Source organism: Oncorhynchus keta, chromosome 32, assembly GCF_023373465.1.
Source record: "Oncorhynchus keta strain PuntledgeMale-10-30-2019 chromosome 32, Oket_V2, whole genome shotgun sequence".
Taxonomy (NCBI): domain Eukaryota; kingdom Metazoa; phylum Chordata; class Actinopteri; order Salmoniformes; family Salmonidae; genus Oncorhynchus; species Oncorhynchus keta.
The window spans coordinates 24,002,816-24,029,957 of record NC_068452.1 but is presented as its reverse complement, the minus strand read 5'-3'; the positions used below and the strand labels follow the sequence as shown (position 1 = coordinate 24,029,957).

General features: G+C 43.5%; 1 protein-coding gene across 2 annotated transcripts; it reads right to left on the bottom strand.

Annotated features, from left to right (window-relative positions):
- Positions 1 to 529: 529 nt before the first annotated feature.
- On the bottom strand, positions 530 to 26,767 carry LOC118384522 (probable G-protein coupled receptor 146). Of its 2 annotated transcripts, XM_035771127.2 has the most exons (3): positions 26,666 to 26,767; positions 16,876 to 17,007; positions 530 to 4,084 (listed from the first exon to the last, which is right to left on the bottom strand). In XM_035771127.2, exon 3 carries the CDS (start codon positions 4,039 to 4,041, stop codon positions 3,034 to 3,036), a length of 1,008 nt encoding a protein of 335 aa, XP_035627020.2. In that variant the 5' UTR covers positions 4,042 to 4,084; positions 16,876 to 17,007; positions 26,666 to 26,767; the 3' UTR covers positions 530 to 3,033. The 2 variants fall into 2 exon arrangements, with proteins under 2 accessions (XP_035627020.2, XP_035627019.2); XM_035771126.2 differs by lacking the exons at positions 16,876 to 17,007; positions 26,666 to 26,767 and adding an exon at positions 14,741 to 15,326.
- Between the last annotated feature and the right edge of the window lie 375 nt (positions 26,768 to 27,142).

Genomic DNA, 27,142 nt, shown 5'->3' with positions numbered 1-27,142 from the left:
TCAACATTAACCTTGGAATTGGACATCGGGGAGGGGATATCAACCCATAATAACATCATCTCTCTAAAGGGGGCTTAAATTCATCGGAATATATAAATAGCATCGATTCATTTCAAAATGTGCGGGTGATTTAAGTAGATCCTGCTGTTGACGAGGCTGGGTTTCAACCACATGGATGTAAAACATGACAGGTCTGTATTTGGACCAACCCGGGGAAACACCCCCAGGTCACAGGGTCCCAGGTGGGATTGTCTGAGCCTGTCCCATGTGATTAGTGTGTTGATTTGAAAAAAAAGAGACCCAGCTGCCAATGGGAGAAACAAGCTCTTTTTACAGTATAAATGGCTATGGTTTACCAAGCTCTGTAGATGGGCAACCAAACCTAATTACAGTATGTTGTAAGATGACACAAGTGTGGTTTCTGCTCTCTATAGCTGGCCCTATCACCATGGCTTCAAACAGCAATGAAAAATATGTTTGGCATTGTTTACTGACACAAGAATACCCTCTGCAATGGACTACAATGTCATCTATTTTGACATGGATTTGTCATTATTATTTATTATATTATATTCATGACAATGTACCGTGGAGACTGGATACAGTTGACATTAGCAAAAAATGTCAAAAGAACACTGTGAACATCAAGACAAAGAGAAACTAAAAGAACAGACATTGTGTTTAATTCCCGTGTTAGTTTATTGTGTAATCAGTCTTTGACTCAACCGACAATAGAGAAGATTACTGAAGCTACAGTATCTAAATATATATTTGAGAAAATAATACTGTATTTGTGAGAGGACATGGTGTTTTTCCAGTAAATCTCTAACATACAATATATACAGATATTTCATATTATACATATATACTGGTATATACACAGTCACAAAATCATCACATCTGAAACTGGATTCATCTTGCCCTATGTAGCTAAACCTCATGAAATAAAATACATTCTTATCTCTGCTTATATACGTGGATTTAAAAGAATAGCGTTTCCCATAAACATACAGTACTGGTTCTTTAAAAAAGTATATACTCATTTTGGTGGGTTATAACGGCACAACATAAAGGGGAGGTAAAGGGCGATGGAATCTGTCCTTCGAAAACTAAGAATCACATTAAAGTGACGTGCCAAAGGTTTTCTATCATTTCAGCCAGTAGTTTTGAAAGTAGTGCTCTTGAGACAAAACTGGTACCTGAAAGTAGAAAAGAATTGTGTACCATGTCATCCATTTCGTATGATATGTTAGGAAGTTGGAAGTGCCTAAGATCTCAGACTGAATCTTTAACTGTGAGAATTTACTGTTTCCTATTTCAGTTCCTATTCCTAACCATTCTTTATTTCCTGGTGTTGTCGGTCATATCTAAAGGTAGATTAACATTGCGTATAACTAACTTTACCATACAATGAAAAAGGATTCTGGCTCTTGCATGACATTTTCAGTGAACTCTACCATCATTCAACAACCCTGGAATTAAAATGAGCCAATATAAGTCTAGACATAAGCCATTTGTTTGTTTCTGGTAGTAGCAGGGCAGAACATGTGACATATCTGTCCCTCTGTTGCTCTACTGCTCAGAAAGAGCATTTCAACTGTAATAAATTAGGACTTTGACCAGAGCTTAAATAATGATTAACAGGGTGTGGACTCATTTTTAGGGTTCCTCAGCACGAAACTCAAAGGGTTTTGCTGAGCTTTTAATTAAGTCAATACTTATCATGAGGTGGCCTGATACACCAGCAGTAGCAAGAAGCAACATGTTTAAACAATGGGTTACAGCTTATCATTGTATTGTCTCTTTCAAAGTGGAGATGACTAAACTGACCTTTTCATATTAGCAACAAAGACTTCAACACTTCAAACCATCACATAATCACATGCAATAACGGACATCACCATAGCATGCCAAGAGTGAAATGTGATTGGACGTGTTCATTATTTAGCTGAAATATAAATAGGACATGTTTTATATATAAACAGTCTTCCTCTTTAGTGGGAAGCAAGATAGCAAAGCAGCTGTGCAGGTCACTTCTGTGCCTCTAAGCAGCTTTTAGACATCACATAAACTGAGCCAAGGCAAATGTTCCCCACACAATGACTGGGTGTTGTGTGCAGCCAGATAAGTGAGAGCATTCTAGGACACAAGAGGCAAGTTGGCCATGCCTGAACCCTGAATAGAAGCTGTGTGGAGAGTTCTCTCCGTAGTTCACATGATCCTATGTAATGCCGTAGGGGTGTAAAATTAAACGAGGTACATGTATAGTACTGTGTAAACTGCTGAGGGTGACGAGCAGGCAAAAGGTTTTTTCCAGGTGCAAGACAGTGGAGGACAGAGGATGTGTCCATAATGGCACCCTATTTCCTATATAGTGCACTACTGTTTAACCGGACACACAGGGCTCTGGTCAAATGTAATGCACTATGTAGGGAATAGGGTGCCATTTGAGACCCCTCCAGAGTGTTGTGGGCGAGGCTGGACAGGAACTCTTCAATGAGACATGGCCTCAGGCTCCGGGGCACTGGGTGGTCTGACAGGGTCATAAACAGATTGTATTCCACTTCCAACCTACTACCAGCTACATGCATAGTAGTAACATGCTGATTGACACATGAGATATAAAAACAATTGTTACTCCAATAGTATAACTCATTGTCCGTTTTGGTGTGCAGCGCAATATCTCTACAGCCTATGTTGGTGAATCACCCATGTGTGTATTAGAAGAGACACCGCATTACAACGGCTTTGCGCCCCCAATCTCACAACCAAGTATCCAAGTGACAAGCTTGCTAATGCACTTAGTGGTTTCTACTTGGTTCATCCTCTCGCTACAGAAATGGACAAAGAAAGTTAAGTTCTAGAAAGTCACTGAAGATTCCTTAGTTTCATTAAAAGTCAAGACTCCAGCCAGAGCGGCAGCAGTGGACCTGTGGCTGACTTCTAAGGCCACGTGTTGTGGGCTCTGTGGGGTCTGTGATAATAAGTGCAGCCTGGGTAAGAGGTTAGGGGTTAGTAAGGCCTGGCCCTGTCTCACGTCGCCACCTGCTGCACTGAGGAGTGTTCGTGAGGGCAGGATGTGTCCCTGCAGTTTAGCCTCTTTAGCAGCCGCTGCAGCTTGTGGGAGAAGTTCTTGTTCATCTGCCTGTACATGAGAGGCATGGCGAAGCTACTGGAGAAGGCCAGCAGCTCCGACAGACACCTCAGGAAGAAGTAAATTGTGAGCCGCTGTTTGTTGTTGCTGCCGTAGCTCCCCGGCGCCCCGGCTATAGTGTGTACCAGTAGAGTCATGTAGTACGGGGTCCATAGGACAAACTGCATGCAGACAGAGGCCAGCAGCAGCCGGTGGATAGAAGGGTCCAGCCGGGATGAGTCCTGGTCCAGCGGGGTGGACTCCTTCCTAATACGCAGGATGAGCACGAAAGCATACAGCACGGCCACGGCCGGAACCACGTAGCCGATGAACATCATGATGGCGTCCGCAGCCTCCTTGTTCTGCATCTTGGAGCACTCGATGATCTTGGTGGAGACGTGGTTGCACACGTAGAAGAGCAGCGAGGAGAAGCTGGTGAGCACGGCGCCGCCCCAGATGAAGCCGCACACGTGCTTGGTGTTGTACACGCTGGACATGTAGGTGCGCGGCAGGGCTCGCTCGATGTAGTAGTCCAGGCTGAGCAGCGTGGTGGAGTACATGATGACCAGGGAGGAGATATTGAAGAGGATGAGCAGGGTGATGTAGATCTCATTGTTGTACTCCCACACAGGCCATCGTGTGAAGCTAGGGCCTAGCAGCTCCACGGGGGCCACCAGGTTGAGGACCAGGCCAGCGATGGCCATGTTGACGAAGTAGACGTCTGGCATGGTCATGGACATTTTGTTGGAGAGGTTGACCACCACCAGCAGGGCGTTGTAGCAGAGCCCTACGGGGAAGCACACCATGAGGTAGAACAAGGAGAAGACGGAAAGGACAAGGCCAAAGTCCTGGCAGAGCCGGTGTTCGGGGCTGGAGTCCGTCTCATTGTAAGCCATACAGCTCCACATAGCTAGGGCTCTGAGAGAGGGCTGCACTGGTGCACTGGCCTGGCTGGAGACAGACAGAGAGAGGAGAACAACATTAGTTAAGTTATCTTGTTTTTCATTACATAAACAAGTGCTGATGTGTGGTCAAGTATTAACACTGATGACTGAAGAGAGAATGTTCTCCACCCTCTGTCTCCCGCTCTCTTTCCTACTGTGTGAATTAAAATAACTCAAATATGAAGAGAGAATGTTCTCCACCCTCGGTCTCCCGCTCTCCTTCCTACTGTGTGAATTAAAATAACTCAAATATGAAGAGAGAATGTTCTCCACCCTCTGTCTCTCGCTCTCCTTCCTACTGTGTGAATTAAAATAACTCAAATATGAAGAGAGAATGTTCTCCACCCTCTGTCTCCCGCTCTCCTTCCTACTGTGTGAATTAAAATAACTCAAATATGAAGAGAGAATGTTCTCCACCCTCTGTCTCCCGCTCTCCTTCCTACTGTGTGAATTAAAATAACTCAAATACGAAGAGAGAATGTTCTCCACCCTCTGTCTCCCGCTCTCCTTCCTACTGTGTGAATTAAAATAACTCAAATATGAAGAGAGAATGTTCTCCACCCTCTGTCTCCCGCTCTCCTTCCTACTGTGTGAATTAAAATAACTCAAATATGAAGAGAGAATGTTCTCCACCCTCGGTCTCCCGCTCTCCTTCCTACTGGGTGAATTAAAATAACTCAAATATGAAGAGAGAATGTTCTCCACCCTCTGTCTCCCGCTCTCCTTCCTACTGTCTCAAATATGAAGAGAGAATGTTCTCCACCCTCTGTCTCCCGCTCTCCTTCCTACTGTGTGAATTAAAATAACTCAAATATGAAGAGAGAATGTTCTCCACCCTCGGTCTCCCGCTCTCCTTCCTACTGGGTGAATTAAAATAACTCAAATATGAAGAGAGAATGTTCTCCACCCTCGGTCTCCCGCTCTCCTTCCTACTGTGTGAATTAAAATAACTCAAATATGAAGAGATGTGATTCCATTCTCTTTTAAACAATGTCATAATCCATCATGAATCCATCACTTGAAATATATTTTTCTATGTGGGAAACCACAAACTAAACAATAGGCATGGGTTTTTCTCATTTCAAGTTGTTCATGTTCTAGGACTATCTATGTTATTGGAGTCATTCTTGTGGTTCTTTAAAAGTGCTACGCTGTGGAGAGAAGCAAGCAAGACCAGTCTCTCTCTCTCTCTCACACACACACACACACACACACACACACACACACACACACACACACACACACACACACACACACACACACACACACACACACACACACACACACACACACACACACACACACACACACACACACACACACACACACACACACACACACACACACACGGCATGGCTATTATGCCTGGGGTTACACCATTAATTCCACTTCATTGCATTTCACTGGCTGAATAAAAACTCCTCACAATATGTTTCATTGGTCAGCTCCAGCCTTTAAAAAAGTGATTTCTTTCTGCAGTGTTCTGGGCCTCTCCAGCCAGAGCAAGTGAATCCCTTGTTCCAATGGAAGAATAACATGCAGGGGCCAGGCTGCCTTCGGAGAGTTGCCCTTGTTGCCCTCCAGATGAAGACCTCCCTCTTTACTGACTCTGCAGGCCGCTTGGCTTCTACTTCTTCCCATCCATGTCTCTTCCAAAGCATGGGCGCCTTCTGTTCAGGTTACTACACTGGCTTGTGTGTGTGTGTGTGTGCGAGAGGAACAGAGACGAGAGAGAGAGCGAAGGATGTTGCGGGTGATGGGTAGCCCCCCTGTGCCTGGTCGCGCGGTCCCAGGGAGGGGTCAGTGTGGAGTGGACTGAGCGTGAGGTTGGAGTTCAGGGCAAGGTCAGAGAGAACGCCTGGGCACATGGAGGGGGGGGCCTGACTGGGGATCATCCTGCTGCTCGGCGCAGTGAGAGGCTGCTCATTAAAACAGCAGTTACATAACTCTGCTGTCGGAGTCTGAACTGTAACATGCCAACTCTGATCATATTAGTTCTGCTCAGGAAGAAGTGAAAGCATACGCTAACAAAAGAGCTCATGTCAGGAGGGAATGGAACACAGGGAGAATTCTCAACATTGTATTCAAGCTTAGATAGTTCAAAATGAAAAATATAGAATCAATGATAAGATTCCCCGAAGAGAGACATGGGGTTTGATGCTTCGTAAAAGCGCGAGACAAAAAACATATGATTTTAAAAGGTTGGATGAATCGACTGGTGCACAAGCCGCAAAGTAAGGAAGCATATTTACAAGCTCATATTACGTAGTGTTTACCTGGTGACCTGGTCAGACTACTACAGAATAACATTTCTAGACAATGTTGTATTCGGCGCATACAAAAAAATATGAGTAGATTTGACACACACACACACACACACACACACACACACACACACACACACACACACACACACACACACACTCACACACACACACACACACACACACACACACACACACACACACACACACACACACACACACACACACAGTTCCTGTGTGCTCCTCCACACCTGGCTGTAAGGAGAGTATACTGCATGGAGGGGCATGCAGCAGGGGGGGCGGTGTTCGGTTACGCTTTCAAAAACTCCCAGATGCTTTCCTTTCCCAGAGACAGGTGAAATGGGGCTGCCATTGCCCCTTGTAAAAACCACTCTAAAGCTACCAGGTGACTCGTTTTCTGCTCCAGTTTAAAGGGGTGGGGGAGGGCTCACCAAGACTAAAGACAAAAGGCATGTGAGTAACCTGTCTTTTGGAATAACACCCTGCCGTACCAAACAGGAAGAACAGTGTGTATCTTGAGCTATCAACCCTCTAGTTAGAGTCTGTCTCTCCTCAAATCAAATCAAACTTTATTGGACATGTACACAGTTTTGCAGATGTTATAATGGGTCCCTATAGTGGGTGCAGCAAAATGCTTGAGTTACTAGATCCTAACATAACATACAGTATATGAATAAGAATCCAGGATACACAAAACATTAAGCACACCTTCCTAATACTGAGTTGCACTCCAATGCTTCCCACAGCTGTGTCAAGTTGGCTGGGTGTCCTTTGGGTGATGGACCATTCTTGATACACACAGGAAACTGTGGAGCATGAAAAACCCAGCAGCGTTGCAGTTCTAGACACACTCAAACCTGTGCCTGGCACCTACTACTATACTCCGTTCAAAAGGCATTTAAATATTTATTCTTGCCCATTAACCCTCTGAATGGCACACACACACAGTCCATGTCTCAATTGTCTCAAGGCTTAAAAATCTTTCTTTAACCTGTCTCCTTCTTCTACACTGATTGAAGTGGATTTAACAAGTGACATCAATAAGGGATCATAGCTTTCACCTGGATTCACCTGGTCAGTCTATGTTATGGAAAGAGCACGTGTTCCTAATGTTTTGTACACTCTGTGTATAATTAAGCAATACGGCCTGAAGGAGTATGGTACATGGCCAATATACCAAGGCTAAGGGCTGTTTTTATGCACGACGCAAAGCAGAGTGCTTGGATACTGTCATGCCCTGATCTGTTTCACCTGTCCTTGTGATTGTCTCCACCCCCTCCAGGTGTCACTTATTATCCCCGGTGTATTTATCCCTGTGTTTCCTGTCTCTCTGTGCCAGTTCGTCTGTTTGTCAAGTCAACCAGCGTTTTTTGTGTCTCAGCTCCAGCTTTTTCCAGTCTCTCTTTTCTCACCCTCCTGGGTTTTGACCCTTGCCTGTCCTGACTCTGAGCCCGCCTGCCTGACCACTCTGCCTGCCCCTGACCTCGAGCCTGCCTATCGTCTTGTACCATTTGGACTCTGACCTGGTTTATGAACTCTCGCCTGTACCCGACCTGCCTTTTGCCTCCCCCTTTTGCTATAATAAATATCGGAGCTCAACCATCTGCCTCCTGTGTCTGCATTTGGGTCTCGCCTTGTGGCCTTATAGATACATGGTGTATTGACCATATACAACAAACCCAAGGTGCCTTATTGCTATTATAAACTGGTTACCAACGTAATTAGAGCAGTAAAAATAAATGTTTTGTCAGACCTGTGGTATTCGGTCTGGAATACCACGGTTGACAGCCAATCAGCATTCTGGACTCGAACCACCCAGTTTATAATCCAGCATATAAATATGAATCCAGTATATAAATACGCAGCGTGTATAAACAGTGTAACAAAACTGCAATGTACAGTGGGACATTGCAGAATGAGCAATGTGAAGAATACAGTGTATGAATACAGTGTGAAAAACATGAAATGTCTCTATATTCATGGGACAGCAGTGTTGACTGTGTGAGTCCTCCCAGAGACTTGGGCAGTGTGTTAATAATGAACACAGCAGCCTAACGGGCTGTGGGAGTGTGTGTGTGTGAACAATCAAAAGGCACAGCACACTGTGTGCCTGAGATATAATCACCTTTTATGTCACACACACCCTCTTAATTACCCACACCGAACATCAAAACACAACTAACTTCTTTTGTATTCCAGTACAATCTTCGTGTTGGAATAGACTGCAGTTCTTCTCTGTAAATCTCTTTTCATTCAGCGGTTTTCCAGAACCTTTTCTCTCTCAAGAGACCATGACAGAACTTGGACTGGGACGTTAGACACATTCCTAAGGGTGTGAAAAAAGTCATCTACGCCGCTGACGCGTCCCTGACAGTAACAGGCACATCAACACAACAGGGCATCCCATAGACGCTTTCTCCACTATACAAGGGCACCTGGTTGAGATGGGAAAATGTCATTCATAGGACACCTGGTTGAATTGTAAGAAGCCTTCGGTCAACAGTATGTCACGAAACCTTACCGTGACTGTGGTATTACACTAGCCTGGTACAATATTGTATGCTGTAACCATAGGAGCTCACTACAACACATTTAGTATGGGAACACCAAGATATTCCCCCGTGTCCTGATCCAAGACAATCTTCTCATTTCACTCATCTTCAAGGTTCAATGTTGTTAGTTTAATATTACCAGAAGTAGAAAAGGGGAAACCTCCCTCCAGACCAGGTGTTCAGGGATACAGATGGGTTTGATATCTCAGGGTTTTTGATGTGAATCGTGTGACACGCTGTGATAGGCTCACACCCCTCACTTCCCCTCTGGAACGTACAGCTATTTCTCAGAATCGCCTGAATGACGTCACATGAGAGCACATACATGTCTGTAATCGTGTTTGATAGCTGGAGCAAGAGCAGCTTTTTGGAAGGATCATACTGCACAATTGGAGACTTACTTTCAGATGTTGCGCAAACTAACAACAGAGCATTCAATCAACTCTGAATCTAACCGCAATTAGATTAGGACAACATTTCATTCAAACTCATTTCATACCATACAAGCAATTTCCTCTGCTCAAAAATCTAGCTATTCTCCCAAACAGGATAACATTGGCATCACGTCTGGTTTCACACCAGTTGTCCTCGTTGCACTTCCGTTTGAGGAGAGGCTAGGAGGGAACACACATGAACATTTCAGAACGATGAGAGAACACGTTACTGTTTCATGAATAATTCCACCTGTGAAAGTCCTTCAGCTCTCATGAATAGCTCCCTTTGATATTCTCAGCTGCTTTCGCTTCCCTCAGAGTAGCATAACAAGCGAGGGGAGCGGCGTGTGATTCGTGTTAAGGTGCCCGCTCTGGTGTGCCGCAGGCTTAGAGTTTGTTATTTACCATAACGCTCAACAGTGTAAAACCTGGTGCATTTTCACTCATTATAATTAATGGCCTAGCGTGACTTTGTTACACAATCACAGCAAAATGAGGAGCAAAACTATGCATTCTGCTTTTGTATGTCATCTGGCAGGTGGCTTCTCTTACTACTTCAGTGCAAAAAAAACAGACTTATTTACAATATTGCAGTAAATAGTTCTGTTAATTTTATCTAATCTAATCTACTCTGTGCTTTCTATTGATAGTCCAGCCGGTCCTTAATCTAAGCCAGTCTATGTACTATAAATGCTAGACAAGAGGCTATAGGAGATAAAGAACAGTGATCAACCTCAGTCTAAAAGAGTGACGTCCTGAAAATTATTATTTTTAAATATTGCACAATTCCTGTAAACAATAATTCCTGTAAACAATAATTCCTGTTTGGACGGCACTCAGTGAAGTGATTGAAGGAAGACAATGTTGATGACGAAATGGGAAAATGTGATATGTCTCTTATGTAAATCCAGTAGAAACATGTCAGCTACACACTTGGAAAAACACACCCGAGTGCTTCCCCTAGTTCTCATATAGGGGAATGCTGCTACTAAAAAAACATGAATTCATGTAAACTAATGAACTTCTGTTCTATATTGGCATTCCAGAGTTTTTGGCCCATTGCATGACATCATAATCGGATCTGATTATTCTGACCAATGACCAGTCATATTTTATTTGCATATGTATCCTCCTACTTTGAAGGGGTAAGCGGGAAGGATCTAGTCCAGGGGTATTTAACTCTTACCCTATGAGGTCCAGAGCTTGCTGGTTTTCTGTTCTACCTGAAAATGTATTACACCAGCCTGGTGTCCCAGGTCTAAATCAGTGCCTGATTAAAGGGGAACAATTAAGAAAAAAAAGCAGTGGAACTGACTTCGAGGTCCAGAGTTGAGTTTGAGGGCTCTAGAGTCTAGATCACACGTGTCAAACTCATTCCACGGAGGGCAGAGTGTCTGGGGGTTTTCGCTCCTCCCCTGTACTTGATTGATGAATTAAGGTTACTGATTAGTAAGGAACTCCTCTCACCTGGTTGTCTGGGGTTTGATTGAAAGGAGAGAAAAAAAGAACCCGCAGACACTTGGCCATCGGTGGAATGAGTTTGACACCCCTGGTCTAGAAGATCCTATCCGCCAATCAGGGCTGTGTATGTAAATATATTTACATTTGTATCAACACGCCACACGATCAGACTGAGCATTTCAATGGAAAAGAGCCTTAAGGAAATAAATGAAAACATGTTTTTAAATAAACACGCACAGTGATTTATTAGACATATAGTAATGATTTAAGAATACAATTAAAAAGACTGCATGGGGGCTTTAAATAGCAGTTTTAATGCAGAATAGGGAGAAAATAATCATAGGAATCTGTGAATATTTTCCAAAATATATGTTTTAACACTGTAATTAACCACCAATGAGACTTTTAACGAGTAGTAAGTGTATCTATATCATAAACACAATTGAATGCATTAGTTACCAATTAAGTAACAACAACATGATGATATCAGTAAATTGAGTAAAATGGAAGTTACATATCAGTAGGCTACTATATCAAGGGATGCCAAAGCACAACCAAAATCCCCTTCTCAAATGACTTCTTATGTAAATACACCCTGAAAAAATGATGTTTGACAGGTAGGTGTGTAGTTGGTTGCAGTGCAAGTACATTTCTAAAACCAAAGTAATCTGTGAGAGCATGGCCTGTCAGTCTTCTTGAACATCATGCCACCTGTGAAATAGTTTCCCATTATTTACTTGTAAAATGACTCATGTGTATCAAATTAGGTGACAAATCAAATCTAACAGTCTATATTTTCAGGAAATGAAGGCATAGATACATTTTTCATCCATTTTCCATCTTAAAAATTAGGCATAACTAATGACTTTGATTTCTGGTCAAACAGAATGAAAAGAGGTGAGAAAACATCTACCAGGAATTAGGAAAACATCAAAACACAATAATGTTGAAGTAAAGATCTCTGACAACTAATATCAGTATTTATATTTATTTTTGGCAAAATGATTTGCCTTCTGTAAGTTTAAGAAACATTGCCTTCTGTCTTTTCACTGTTACCAAAAACCCACATGTTTTTGATAGATTTGAATTTCTCGCCCTCATGAGGAGGGAGGATAAATGAAAGTTAGCACATGTAACAAGTAAAGGTAGACCTATCAACGAATGTTTTTACTGATACACATTTTGATTTATTAACACTTTTAATTCTATCACCAAATCAATTACAGAATTGTGAAAATCAGTAACAGAATTACTGTAATTGAATTGGCTACAATGGAAAATCATAGTAGTCACAAACCAGAGTTGGGTCATCTGCTACTGTCCTACCCTCCACTGGCATACTGTTATGTTCAGCTCATTCTTTCTCTTTCTGTTGTCTGGTAGTCAAAGTGAAAGTTTGAAAACAGTTTGGACAACCCCTCCCTCTCTCTGCCTCTCTCTGCCTCTCTCTGCCTCTCTCTTCCCAGTTAAAGTCGGCTCTTACTGACACCTACCCATGAGCCCCCTCTCTTTCCATTTACTGTAAACAGCATCTGCTCTGGCCGTCGCTGGATTCTAATGAACTCTGCCCCCAAACAAGACCAAATTTGGTTTGTCTGGACCGGACCAAATCTTAACTAATCTTAGACGTCTATGTTTCACAAGTTTGGACAGCACAGTACAGTAAGAATAACAATGTCCAATGTCTTTAGGAGCGACTAGCCTCATCGTGGCCCCACACACCACAATCTGGAGCCCTATATTGGTGAATTCGGGGTTCTAACAGTTATAGGCATTGGTACCTCTGTACTCTACTGTGCTAAACTATGATGTCCAAACTTATGAAACATATAAGTCTAGGATTGGTTGAAATTTGGTCCGGTCCAGAACAACCAAATTTGGTCTTGTTTGGGGGCAGAGTTCATTAGAATAATAGCTAATGTGTAGAATAATACCCCAAAATGCAAAGGAGGATATTGCATATTTCTACCTTTGTGTACCTATTCAGGATACATCACCATGAAGATAATGACATATCCATAATTATGCATTTCTATGTAGTACAGATCCGGGACCCATGATGTAATTACATTCACATCACTTACTGTAGTTCAATAAACCAAAACAGATTTCTTCAAACTCAAGGTGCCAAATTATAGCTGACACCCCATTATTTCTGCATCTTTGAATCCTAATTCAGAGCTGCCAACTTTTTTGTTTGTTTGAATTTTACCCCCCTTTTCTCCCCAATTTCGTGGTATCCAATTGTTAGTAGTTATCTTGTCTCATCGCTACAACTCCCGTACGGGCTCGGGAGAGAGGAAGGTCGAAAGCCATGCGTCCTCCAAAACAAAACCCAACCAAGCCGCACTGCTTCTTAACACAACGCACATCCAACCAGGAAGCCAGCCACACCAATGTGTCGGAGGAAACACTGTGCACCTGGCAACCTGGTTAGTGTGCACTGGGCACAGCCCGCCACAGGAGTCACTAGTGCGCGATGAGACAAGGATATCCCTACCGGCCAAACCCTCCCTAACCCGGACGACGCTGGGCCAATTGTGCATCACCCCATGGACCTCCCAGTCGCGGCCGGCTGCGACAGAGCCTGGGCTCGAACCCAGAGTCTCTGGTGGCACAGCTAGCAGTGTAAATGTGTTCTTTGGAGTGATGAATCACGCTTCACCATCTGGCAGTCCGACAGACAAATCTGGGTTTGGCGAACGCCAGGGGAACGCTACCTGCCCCAAAGTACAGCGGCAACTGTAAAGTTTGGTGGTGGAGGAATAATGGTCTGGGGCTGTTTTTCATTGTTCGGGCTAGGCCACTTCATTCCAGTAAAGGGAAATCTTAACGCTACAGCATACAATGATATTCTAAGCGATTTTGTACTTCCCACTTTGTGGCAAAAGATTGGGGAAGTCTCTTTCCTGTTTCAACATGACAATGCCTCCATGCACAAAGTGAGGTCTATACAGAAATGGTTTGTCGAGATCAGTGTGAAAGAACTTGACTGGCCTGCACAGAGCCCTGACCTCAACCCCATCGAACACCTTTGGGATGAATTGGCACACCAATTGCGAGCCAGGCCTAATCGCCCAACATCAGTGCACGACTTCACTAATGCTCGTGCCTGAATAGAAGAAGCAAGTCTCTGTAGCAATGTTCCAACATCTAGTGGAAAGCCTTCTCAGAAGAGTGAAGGCTGGGGGGGAGCAACTCCCTACTAATGCCCATGATTTTGGAATGAGATGTTCAAGGAGCAGGTGTCCACATACTTTTGGTCATGCAGTTTATCATACTAATTTGAGTGTCCCGGATTTACGTTTACTATGTCTAGTCTATGAGACCAGTCTGACTTTAACGGTAGGTTCATGTAAAATGTTCATATGTTTGTAAGTTACATCATCCTTCAAATCAATGTTGTTGATGATAGTCACAGTATGATCTACCTATGCATGAATCAGATTGCTGGTAATAGGGTCTTTAGTGATTACGAAACCTATTTGTGCAAGTGTTTCCAGAAACATTAAAGCACAAAGCTGATTACTTTTTCGTAACTTGTTGAACTGTCCAATGTAATACATCCTGATAAACTAAAAGCAATGTATCATTATATCGGTCACAGAATCTAGACTCGCGGATTGTATCCATTTGCTTGTAACCTATTCGGCGCCGATTTCCTATGGGTGCTCCGGACCATTGGGAGCTAAGCAAGGATAACTGTCATCTATAGTTGATAAAACTATAGATAACATAACATCTGTGAGGATATTGTTGACCACTACATTCAAACACACGCTATATTTTATCATAGCCCACCTATTTATTCTACAGCCAAATGAAACAGTAAAGTCAATGCTTTCGTCCGAACATAGATAAGAAATATGTTTGTGTGGAACTCAATATGCAGTCTGCTGAAAAATGATACAAATATTTTAGGAAAACTCACCAGAAAAGTACAGATTTGGCACGGCGACAAGTCTACGGAGGCATCGGGTTTTGCTGTACTTCCACTGACATTTCTCTGTAATTACATTTGGTGTTCACTTGTAACAAACGTCGTATCCTTTTCTATTCGGAAGAAAAAAATACAAAAACGGTATAGTTAGATCTATTACTTTTTGCGTAGGTACTTAGGCTACTGCAGCATTTAGCGATACAGTTTCCAGTCTGACGAGGTTTGTTCTCGAAAGGGGAGGACGTTGACAACTTACTACGAATTGAGTGGTACTGAACCCTACAGTGTATACACACGTGACCCTCCCCCACCGTCTCCTTCGTTTCGTCGATGAGGCCCGACTCGCCCTCGACGCGATCATTGGACGAAGCAGATCAGAGGGGGAGTTGGGGGGACTCTCAACAACATACCCCGCTTTTACGTGCGCAAAACACCCAGTCATACCGAGGGAGCCTGACAGCAGTTTTAGGCCAGTATGCTGTTAAATGCAGAAAGAGTTTGTTGGGAAATCAGTTTTACTTTGAGTTCGCCGTTATCAGTGTCCTGTGTTTTTGTCTTTCTCAATCAGTAATAGCCTACTATTCACTGAAATTTCTCTGTCTTCAAAGTGCATGTATGCAATGTACATCACAATCACCTGCTTCTAATATAAATCTGACAACTCCAAACGGATACTGTTCTAATTCTGGAAATAGAAATGTAGCTAGTAATAAACAGAAATTGTGATTATGCATGATGTAACAGGATTATATCTGGACATGGAATGCCTATATCAGATAACTGGAGCGAAGGCTATTTTTATACTCTAATCTTTCACACCTCATCTCTGTGTTTTCATTTGGTAGTGTTTACATAAATACATCTACCAAATCTACATGAAATGCTAATAATATTGGTGGGATGAACTGCCCTGTGGTCTGTTTGTCAACTGTCTGGTATGAAGTGATTGGTGTTTGACAGGAGAGCGTTGTGGGTTTGGGGTAGGTTTGTGTGTTGTCCCTGTCAAGTCCAATAGAGGCAGGTCTAACTTAAACCTAACTGGAGAAATCCCGGAATCAGACAAATCTATCCTAATCTACCACTGGTCTGTACTGGAGGACTTGGCAGGCAGAAATCTAACAGCAGTCTCTGCTTACTTTAACTGAGAGGGGGATGTATAATACAAACAGGTACTGATGAACAGCATTTTCTTAATAAGCATATACTCAAATGAATAAGAAGGATGTTCTGTTAGTTCTAACAACATTTATTACATGATAAGACACACTGTTTGTGGTTGGAATGAGACTACTGGAGTTTGCTAAGAAGATTAAGGATTACAGAAGTAGTGGCCAACTGTAAATACTTCACTACTGTTTGTGACCCACATACTCTATCTATGTGCTGACCCACACAGAGAGAGGGTTTGCAATTAACTCGGTGTGTGATCTAATTGGACAACAGCAAGGTTGAAGCTCATAAACAAATGACAGGGTGAAACATATTATTGATCATGCTGTTCCATCTTAAATCAGATTGTCGATAAACACTAATCTGTTCATGAATTAAGCAATGAGGCCAGAGGGGTGTGGTATATGGCCAATATACCACGGCTAAGGGCTGTCCTTATGCACGATGCAATGCGGCAATATACCACAAACCCCCGAGGTGCCTTATTGCTATTATGAACTGGTTACCAATGTAATTAGAGCTGTAAAAATAAATGTTTTGTCATACCTGTGGTATATGATATACCACGGCTTTCGGCCAATCAGCATTCAGGGCTCGAACCACACAGTTTATAATCATGATTATAACAATGTTGTAACATCTAGAGATGAATTTCTGACCCAGATATGCCAGCATGATAATTTGTTTGGAAACCTACTTATTATACTACAAGCTTGTTTTTAGATGGGTATAGTTAATCTTGTTAAGAGAAAAATCACTGATTGCCCTTCTCACCATTGTAGAGTAGTTTTTAAGTTGATAATACATCAAATATATTTTATTTTGGATATTCAGTTTGATAGTGAAACCAATGTTGTTTTTTGGTTGATCTTTGTTAGACCATATCACACAGAGAACACATCTACTATCACAATCATGTTACATTTCATTAGTCTGTGTGTCCTGCTAAAACTCACCTCTCTCAACGGCTCCTTGAGATTTCTCTGAAGAGATTTCACCAGAGGCTTCTGATGACATGGTGACATAAGTCTTTATTAATGCTGGGCTCCTATGAACACAGAGCCATACTTTCATTTCCTGCTCTGCACCTGAGGGGCAGAAGAAATACGTCAAAAGAACAGCCTGGGCCAAACCCTCTGGGTCGTCAGTGGTGTGAGGCATGTGATGGCCTTGCTGCTGCTGTTGTTTCATTTGAAACTTCCTGGTTTACGCCCTGTCTATCCCTCACACCCTCTACTCAAACAGTGAACTACGATTGAGAAGGTCAGCTTTTTGTAAATAGCAAAATAGTTCGCCCCAAGAGGATCCATGCAGCCGATTCCCTGGTGTAAATGTTTTGCTTGAACCGCTCAATGTGTTACTGTAAGACCGTACAGAGGCACTAGGGGAGTATATGAATACCATAGTAGTAAGGATATGTGTGCCAGACCACTATGTTCTCCTCGGGGAAAGGTTATGGTATTGATCTCCACCTTTTAAAAAGGAAAATAGAGCAGAGTTTACGTCATCCTATTGATTGATGTGCTTGAGGGACGTAGGCTCAGTCACGTGGGCTCATATTTACAGTACATATCCCCAATGAATATGGACGAGCATATCAAAGTTTTAAATCAAATCAAATCAAGCTTCATTTATACAGCACCTTTCATACATGGAATGGAACACAATGTGCTTTACATGAAAAAAAAAAAAAAAAAAATAATGGTTTACCTCTTCTTGTTTGTGCTGTGAGGGAAATGACTGGGATTCGTCGGTGTTTTCCATTCATAGAGATTCAAGTGTACCTTTGTTTGGCACTGTGGGATTTATTTAACAAAAACACATAAACACATTTTAATGTTGAACTTCCTGAAATCCAGGATGTTCTAACACGTAATTACAGGGTACAATGTATGGTTGTGGCTGGACAGGTTCAAGACTCAGGGAACTCTAACCAAAAATAGGTTATTTTTCAGTTCCTGCAGTTCTCCAGCGCCACCATAAAGCCACTTAAATGGCCTCTCGTTTTGAGTTGACTTCTGCTAAAAGTCCCTGGGACAGCCAGGCCTAGCGTGCTCCTTGCCAGAGACTCGTGTCTCGTGCTGTCTGACCCAGTTCCTGACTCTGGAACACAGTCTCTCCCAGGTGTCTTCCGAGATGTTCACAACTCCTAAGGATTACGCTGGTTACGTAGTACTATTTCTTCTGCTATGATTTGTGTATGCATTTGTATTAATAACCGTAAGTTAGGGAAGGAGTAAAGAAAGGGAGGTCATCCGTATCCAGAGCATGAGACGATTGGCTTTTGTCTCCAATTTAGAGTGGATTTGTGAGCTGTCCAGTTTATCTGGGGGAGTGAGGTGCTGGATAGGTAATGCTGGAATTTAAACCACACGTGTCTGTTAGCTTTCCATGTCAGGCAGTGGTGGAAAAAGGACTCAATTGTCATTGTTTAAGTCAAGATACCTTAATAGAAAAGGACTCAAGTAGTAAAATGCTGAGTAAAAGTCTAAAAGTATCAAAAGTAAAGTGATTTGCTCAAATGTACTTAAGTAGAAGTATAAACCATTTAAAATTTCCTTATACTGTATTAAGCAAACCAGACGGCACAATTTGTATTGAAGGATAGCCAGGGACACTCCAACACTCAGAAATAATTTACAAATGAAGCATTTGTGTTTAGCGAGTCCGCCAGATCAGAGGCAGTAGGGATGTTCTTTTGATTAGAGTGTGAATTGGACCATTTTCGTGTCAAAATATAACAAGTACTTTTGGGTGTCAGGGAAAATGTATGGAGTAAAAAGTACATTGTTTTCTTTAGGAATGTAGTGAAGTAAAAGTGAAAGTTGGCAAAAATATAAATAGTAAAGTAAAGTACATATACCACAAAAAACGACTGTACTTTAAAGTATTTTTTACTTAAGTACTTTGCACCACTGCTGTCAGGGTTAGGATCACAGCACATATGCACATTTGAATTCACTGGGATCTCTTGATTGGGCCAATACTGACTGAAAATGTGATATTGTTGTGACAATGATTGCAATTGCCTTTGCACGCTGAAGAAGGGCTCACACACAAAACGTTTGTGCGGCAATAAAAATGTGTCAATTTAAGTTGATTCACTGGAGGGCTGTCCCATTTTAGTCCTTTGAATGTTTATTATCTCCCAAGTAAACGAAGAAGAAGTCAAAGGGGTGAACTCTGACAAGATTATAGAGCCCATGTTGCATTTCCCCCAAACACCTTATGATCTTGACCTTGCACAAGCATAGACTTTCCCCTCTCAATCTCATGCGCATATATTACAGTAACATTAACACCATGATAATGGCATTACAAGAGTCTTATCACAACCTATCATTGAGATGGGGATTAAAAATGTACTATTGTTTGTTTAATCTGACATAAATACATGTTTTGCTGGCGGCTCCAACAGGAGCAGCTGTGACTCAGAGGTGAGAAATAATGAATGGGTGTATACGTGATGAAAGGCAGGGAAAACAAACACTACATGAGCTCACTGACAGAGAACTTTCCTGCAATACGGGACATTTAAAACGTGTAGTGTATTTGAGGTTTAAAAAGGCTTCTGAAGTTTGCAGTTTACACTTAGAAATTTCAGACTTAATTTTATCTTAAGAGAAATGCATCAACGGCTACACAAATGTCCATTAATTATAATCTATATAATAATTACATTTTCCTCTTGCTGCTGGATTATTTTCCTGCTGTAGCAAACTGGCTCAAATTAAGATCCTACATCTCTACAATACTCAACTGACAAGTCATATTAAGAACTCTGCATGCTGTATGATATGATGATACTATATATAGGGATCTGCCCAGTGATTAGCATTTTGGAAAGTTGTACTGTGGTCTGGTTTTACAAACATACTGTCAATTTGGTTGTTTATCGCATTTTTTAAACTGTTATTGAGTTACTGTGTTTGCTACTTCAGAGGCTTTAGTCTTGAACGTTCACTCAACAATCTCCCTGTTGAATCTCCTTTCTGTCAGTTCAGTTCCCACACAAAGAACCTGTTCCATGAGTCAAACTAGGCCATGTCAGAGGTGTTCCATTGACAGGAAACAGATGGACACTTATATGGCCATTATGATTTTATCCAAGATGTGAGTCATACTGAGAATGAATGGGACGATATCTCATCATCACTGGTGGTATGAGGGCTGTACAGTGAGCATGCAGGCTGCTGTGAATGAGGATGAATGGGACGATATCTCATCATCACTGGTGGTATGAGGGCTGTACAGTGAGCATGCAGGCTGCTGTGAATGAGGATGAATGGGACCATATCTCATCATCACTGGTGGTATGAGGGCTGTACAGTGAGCATGCAGGCTGCTGTGAATGAGGATGAATGGGACCATATCTCATCATCACTGGTGGTATGAGGGCTGTACAGTGAGCATGCAGGCTGCTGTGAATGAGGATGAATGGGACCATATCTCATCATCACTGGTGGTATGAGGGCTGTACAGTGAGCATGCAGGCTGCTGTGAATGAGGATGAATGGGACGATATCTCATCATCACTGGTGGTATGAGGGCTGTACAGTGAGCATGCAGGCTGCTGTGAATGAGGATGAATGGGACGATATCTCATCATCACTGGTGGTATGAGGGCTGTACAGTGAGCATGCAGGCTGCTGTGAATGAGGATGAATGGGACAATATCTCATCATCACTGGTGGTATGAGGGCTGTACAGTGAGCATGCAGGCTGCTGTGAATGAGGATGAATGGGACCATATCTCATCATCACTGGTGGTATGAGGGCTGTACAGTGAGCATGCAGGCTGCTGTGAATGAGGATGAATGGGACGATATCTCATCATCACTGGTGGTATGAGGGCTGTACAGTGAGCATGCAGGCTGCTGTGAATGAGGATGAATGGGACGATATCTCATCATCACTGGTGGTATGAGGGCTGTACAGTGAGCATGCAGGCTGCTGTGAATGAGGATGAATGGGACGATATCTCATCATCACTGGTGGTATGAGGGCTGTACAGTGAGCATGCAGGCTGCTGTGAATGAGGATGAATGGGACGATATCTCATCATCACTGGTGGTATGAGGGCTGTACAGTGAGCATGCAGGCTGCTGTGAATGAGGATGAATGGGACGATATCTCATCATCACTGGTGGTATGAGGGCTGTACAGTGAGCATGCAGGCTGCTGTGAATGAGGATGAATGGGACGATATCTCATCATCACTGGTGGTATGAGGGCTGTACAGTGAGCATGCAGGCTGCTGTGAATGAGGATGAATGGGACGATATCTCATCATCACTGGTGGTATGAGGGCTGTACAGTGAGCATGCAGGCTGCTGTGAATGAGGATGAATGGGACGATATCTCATCATCACTGGTGGTATGAGGGCTGTACAGTGAGCATGCAGGCTGCTGTAAATGAGGATGAATGGGACGATATCTCATCATCACTGGTGGTATGAGGGCTGTACAGTGAGCATGCAGGCTGCTGTGAATGAGGATGAATGGGACGATATCTCATCATCACTGGTGGTATGAGGGCTGTACAGTGAGCATGCAGGCTGCTGTGAATGAGGATGAATGGGACCATATCTCATCATCACTGGTGGTATGAGGGCTGTACAGTGAGCATGCAGGCTGCTGTGAATGAGGATGAATGGGACGATATCTCATCATCACTGGTGGTATGAGGGCTGTACAGTGAGCATGCAGGCTGCTGTGAATGAGGATGAATGGGACCATATCTCATCATCACTGGTGGTATGAGGGCTGTACAGTGAGCATGCAGGCTGCTGTGAATGAGGATGAATGGGACGATATCTCATCATCACTGGTGGTATGAGGGCTGTACAGTGAGCATGCAGGCTGCTGTGAATGAGGATGAATGGGACCATATCTCATCATCACTGGTGGTATGAGGGCTGTACAGTGAGCATGCAGGCTGCTGTGAATGAGGATGAATGGGACGATATCTCATCATCACTGGTGGTATGAGGGCTGTACAGTGAGCATGCAGGCTGCTGTGAATGAGGATGAATGGGACGATATCTCATCATCACTGGTGGTATGAGGGCTGTACAGTGAGCATGCAGGCTGCTGTGAATGAGGATGAATGGGACGATATCTCATCATCACTGGTGGTATGAGGGCTGTACAGTGAGCATGCAGGCTGCTGTGAATGAGGATGAATGGGACGATATCTCATCATCACTGGTGGTATGAGGGCTGTACAGTGAGCATGCAGGCTGCTGTGAATGAGGATGAATGGGACGATATCTCATCATCACTGGTGGTATGAGGGCTGTACAGTGAGCATGCAGGCTGCTGTGAATGAGGATGAATGGGACCATATCTCATCATCACTGGTGGTATGAGGGCTGTACAGTGAGCATGCAGGCTGCTGTGAATGAGGATGAATGGGACGATATCTCATCATCACTGGTGGTATGAGGGCTGTACAGTGAGCATGCAGGCTGCTGTGAATGAGTATGAATGGGACCATATCTCATCATCACTGGTGGTATGAGGGCTGTACAGTGAGCATGCAGGCTGCTGTGAATGAGTATGAATGGGACCATATCTCATCATCACTGGTGGTATGAGGGCTGTACAGTGAGCATGCAGGCTGCTGTGAATGAGGATGAATGGGACGATATCTCATCATCACTGGTGGTATGAGGGCTGTACAGTGAGCATGCAGGCTGCTGTGAATGAGGATGAATGGGACCATATCTCATCATCACTGGTGGTATGAGGGCTGTACAGTGAGCATGCAGGCTGCTGTGAAGGATGCAATCAGCACTGAATGTTCTGCTCTGAAAGTCGTCCTGATATTGACCATGACCAAACACCGACAGTGATGAAGCAGAGACTGTCTAGCTCTCCTAGAACCTTAACTTCACACTGTGTACTACACTGTATGACCCCTGGAGGAGTTGCTGTGATGAATTGGAGGACTAATGTTTTGTTATAGAGGATTGAAAGGATTTTTGTCGTGTTCGTATAATACAATTATGATAAGAAGAAGAAATCCAACTTAACTGGGAGGAGACTTGTTCCGTGTTTTTTACGTTTCTGCCTGTGTCTGCAGAAGGATTTGTAGCATATCTATGCATGTCCTTTGCTTTGAGGAGGGAGAGTGAGTGAGGGGGGGGAAGGATTGAACCACCATGGGCCCTGAAGAGTTAATCACTGTTTATCCCCAATCAGGCTCTAAAATCTGTCCTATTCCTGGAAGCTCCTACAGCACTGTAAGGCCATGGCCTGCATTCACCTTCCTTTTAACACTAAAACCGCTGGGCCTCGAGGGAACCCCTTTCAAGCTAATGAGCAGTAATTTTGACTGCAACATTCTAACAGTGTAATTAATACATTTCATATATGCTATCGCAAAAATAATAATTTGGTTGTGTTTACAATGTTCTAAGGTAGCATTAGAATATGATTTATATTTTATTTCAAGTAACACAATAGCATTTTGCGGCCCTACTGTCGGGAGATGCAGGGGCACCAGGTAAATCCATAAAGACAATGACATGCCCTCATAAAACTGGTTATGACTCCAGTTCTGTTTGTGATATTAACATTCTAACATCAGCAGTGTGTTATATAGACTTATTTAAGAAAAGTCAAGGATGGAGGGTGGCACGACTTTAAAAATGGCAGAGGAATACTTGTTTTAAATTCATGGTCAGTCCAAATGACTGTTTACAAATGGGCTGTTGACAAATGAAAGTCCCCCAGTACTCTCAGCATCAGCCCCACTCACAGCTCACGGCTCCGTGTCAACTGTTTGCTCAATCAATCTCACACCAGATGGCCAGACACACGTAATACAGAATGTGTGGGTGATACTGAACGTGTGGGTGATAATGAATAGAAAAGCAAGGTGGTGCTGGAAACATTGAAATGCTCATTGTTTGGATTCTAAAGAAATTGAGTAAAGCCCTTCCTGGTAAATGGGAGGGTTGTTGAAATACCATATATTTCCCGAACAGGAAGCCTAGCTTTTCCCTTTGATGCTCTCTGCTGCTTTCCTGTCGCTGGGGCAAAGGCCTTCCCAGCAAGAACCATCCCTCTATGTTTGTGGACTTGTATGTTGACTCATCACATAACTCTAACTGTGTTGTCAGGCATGTCCTGAGCTAGCTATAGGAACATCTGATGATTAGAAAGAAGTTGCACTTCTTTTTATTGGAGGACATAAACAAAGTCATTTTCAAAGATTGTAGAACAAACACACACACACACGCAGAGACGCGCAGAGAAGCACAGACGCACACACACACACACACACACACACACACACACACACACACACACACACACACACACACACACACACACACACACACACACACACACACACACACACACACACACACACACACACACACACACACACACACACACACACACACACACACACACACACACACACACACACACATACACACACACAGAGGCCTGTAAACCCAGATAGAGGCCTGATGGTAGTGCACATTAAGCCCATTAAGTCTGGTGGAGATTATGTCCTATAGCAGCCAGCCCAGCCCAGCCCAGGAACGGGCAGGCGGATGGACAGCGTCTGTGGCCTCCCCAGGGAAGAGAGAGAGAGAGTACCCCCCCACATTTAGTATGACTTAAATATGTAACCACAGATCCCAATCCCATTCAGACAACTGGCAGAAAGTCATGTCTTATTAATGCCGTATAGCAGAACACTGAGCAGAGCCAGTTACAATAACGTAGATATTTTCTCATCTTGTTCTGTGGATCTTGTATAAGTGCTATGTAAAGTGATTCATTGCAAATACACATACAAAAAATGCATTGTACACATTTACTGTTTGTTTAGTAAAAAGTTAAGTCTTCCATTTGCCAACTGTCTTTTTTATAATGTTTTATTACTGTAAAACAGGGCACGTCAACAGGTTGCATGGCAACAGGCCTGATGCCTAGTAACCTGTAAGGTTACCTAATGTTATTTTCCATGGGAGGAATCGCAGATGGAGACAGAACAATCAAGTTGTTTATCAGATCCGGCCTCCTGCAGGGAGGACATTGGCTTTATGATACAAACATCACTGTGACCCATCCTCTTGCTTGTGTTTTATCCTGGTGATAGAGATGTGACGACTGTGAATGCACCACGCTGAGGTTGTCATCCTGTCAGATAGGTTCATGGAAAAAGGCCTCGGGGACTGGGACCCCATGGAGCTGCTGATGTTTGTAGGACTAGGACCAGATGCACAGGCTGTGTGTGTTTGTGTGTGTGTGTGTGTGTGTGTGTGTGTGTGTGTGTGTGTGTGTGTGTGTGTGTGTGTGTGTGTGTGTGTGTGTGTGTGTGTGTGTGTGTGTGTGTGTGTGTGTGTGTGTGTGTGTGTGTGTGTGTGTGTGTGTGTGTGTGTGTGTGTGTGCATGTGTTGACACTTGATTCTGTGTGTTTTTGCAGATATGCATGGTTGTGCATCTGTGTGTATGGGGGCAGATGTATGTATGCATTTCCAGGCACTGCAGCGAGGGAATCGAATGGCATTGGTCCTGGATTAAGATAAGGCTGTGTAAGCCAGTTTCATAAGCCAGTGTGTGTGTGGTGCCTGTGTTTGTGTGTTTGTCTGCCAGAACAAATTATGCATTGGAAAGATTTTTCGATAATACAATTTCATTTTGATATCCCCTCCCCATCTGCTGTAGTACTCATATGATTTTCCCCATTAGCGTTTTGTGCTTTGCGAGGCAAATTATGTCATGGGCAGTGGTGATCCCTGGCTCTGCCATGCAGGCAGGACTCTCTCCTTTGTTTATACTCAAATTAGTGGTGGGCCTTGGTGGCAGGGGGCTGATATCATCTCTGCTGAGAGGCAGCATCTCCCTAGAGCCTCCCTCCACTGAGGGGTTAATCTCCCTGGATGAGGCCAAGGGGAGCCTGCTCCAATGTTGGGCTCTACTCTCCTACCCGCAGAAAGCAAGCTTCAAGGGGGCTGCTGTAGGCCATAGCTACATAGAGTCAGATGAAAATCAAGCAAGGAGGTTAAAAGAGTAATTGCAGAGTTACTCTGGCGAAAAAAACTAGCAACCCAGCCAAAACACTGATGCTGTAATTCCCAGAGAACCTATCCCAAATGTGCAGGATTGCACGCAGATGCGCGTACAAATACACACGTGCAAGAAAACACCAACTCACACACAGATGGGAGGTTTCCATACATGCGTCATACTACTTGGCTGAAGAGAGGCCTGCAATTGCAGAGAGACATTCCTGGAGTAAGTGAACTGGGCAGATGGTGTTTTGGCACGCGTGTCCACAGCGATGTCACGAGGTTGAAGTGTTTTTGGCTCAGAGTAGTCAGTTAGTCAGGCAGCAGCTTCACATAGAACCTGGCAGCTCAGCTGAGTCCTCTGAGTCTGCCGAGCTCCAAGCAGACCCATGGTGTCTTACGGGATCATACCTACAGCGTCATTGCGCAAAATGGTACGCAGCATTATCTGGATATGTGTGCAACAAAATTTCAACATTCACCTTCTGCTACCATTTCTGTTAAGCCGTCTACGCAAACAGTTTGACGCATGCGTTTTATAAATCCAACGTATGCACCACACAGAAAGCACTGCAACTGCCTCTACAACGCAATGCTGCAGGGCAAACACAGCGGCCCATTGGAAATGAGTGTACTTCTGTTGTACCAAAATGCAATGACATTGTCAGTGTGATCGATGCATTAGTGAGTGAGGCTTAGATAGACTGACCTGAAGTAAACCCGGTAATGTTGCCTCTTCAATAACATCCACCTCCGCCATGCTCTTAAACAGTGTTTTCTATGGCACCTTCCCCCATTTCCCCATTTTCATCCCCTGGAGGGGAGATTAATACATGTTCTCTTCTGTCACATAATAGGAGTCCACCTTGGGATAAGACTCATATCCTGAGTGTAAGGGCAGAGAACGGCTCCCGAGACACTCCAGGTGGCTCCTGTTATCAGAACATATTGACCTTAAACTGAGATTAACCCCTAATCCTAATTCCAATCCTGACCCTTGCCAACCACTCCAGCCTATGTGGTCAGCCAGGCCAGACAGACACCACACCTTCAGCCTGGTGGTGGTCACATCTAGGTTAAATCATATAAAACACCCCAGGACCTTACAGCAGGTCAGCATCCACAGCTTTTATTAATGCCGCCTGGTCAGGAAAGTCCATGGTAATCCTCTTGCACCTAATCCAGT

What these genes read in the sequence shown, in the direction of transcription:
- LOC118384522 (XM_035771127.2), bottom strand. Translation starts at nt 4,041, where the DNA reads ATGTGGAGCTGTATGGCTTACAATGAGACGGACTCCAGCCCCGAACAC.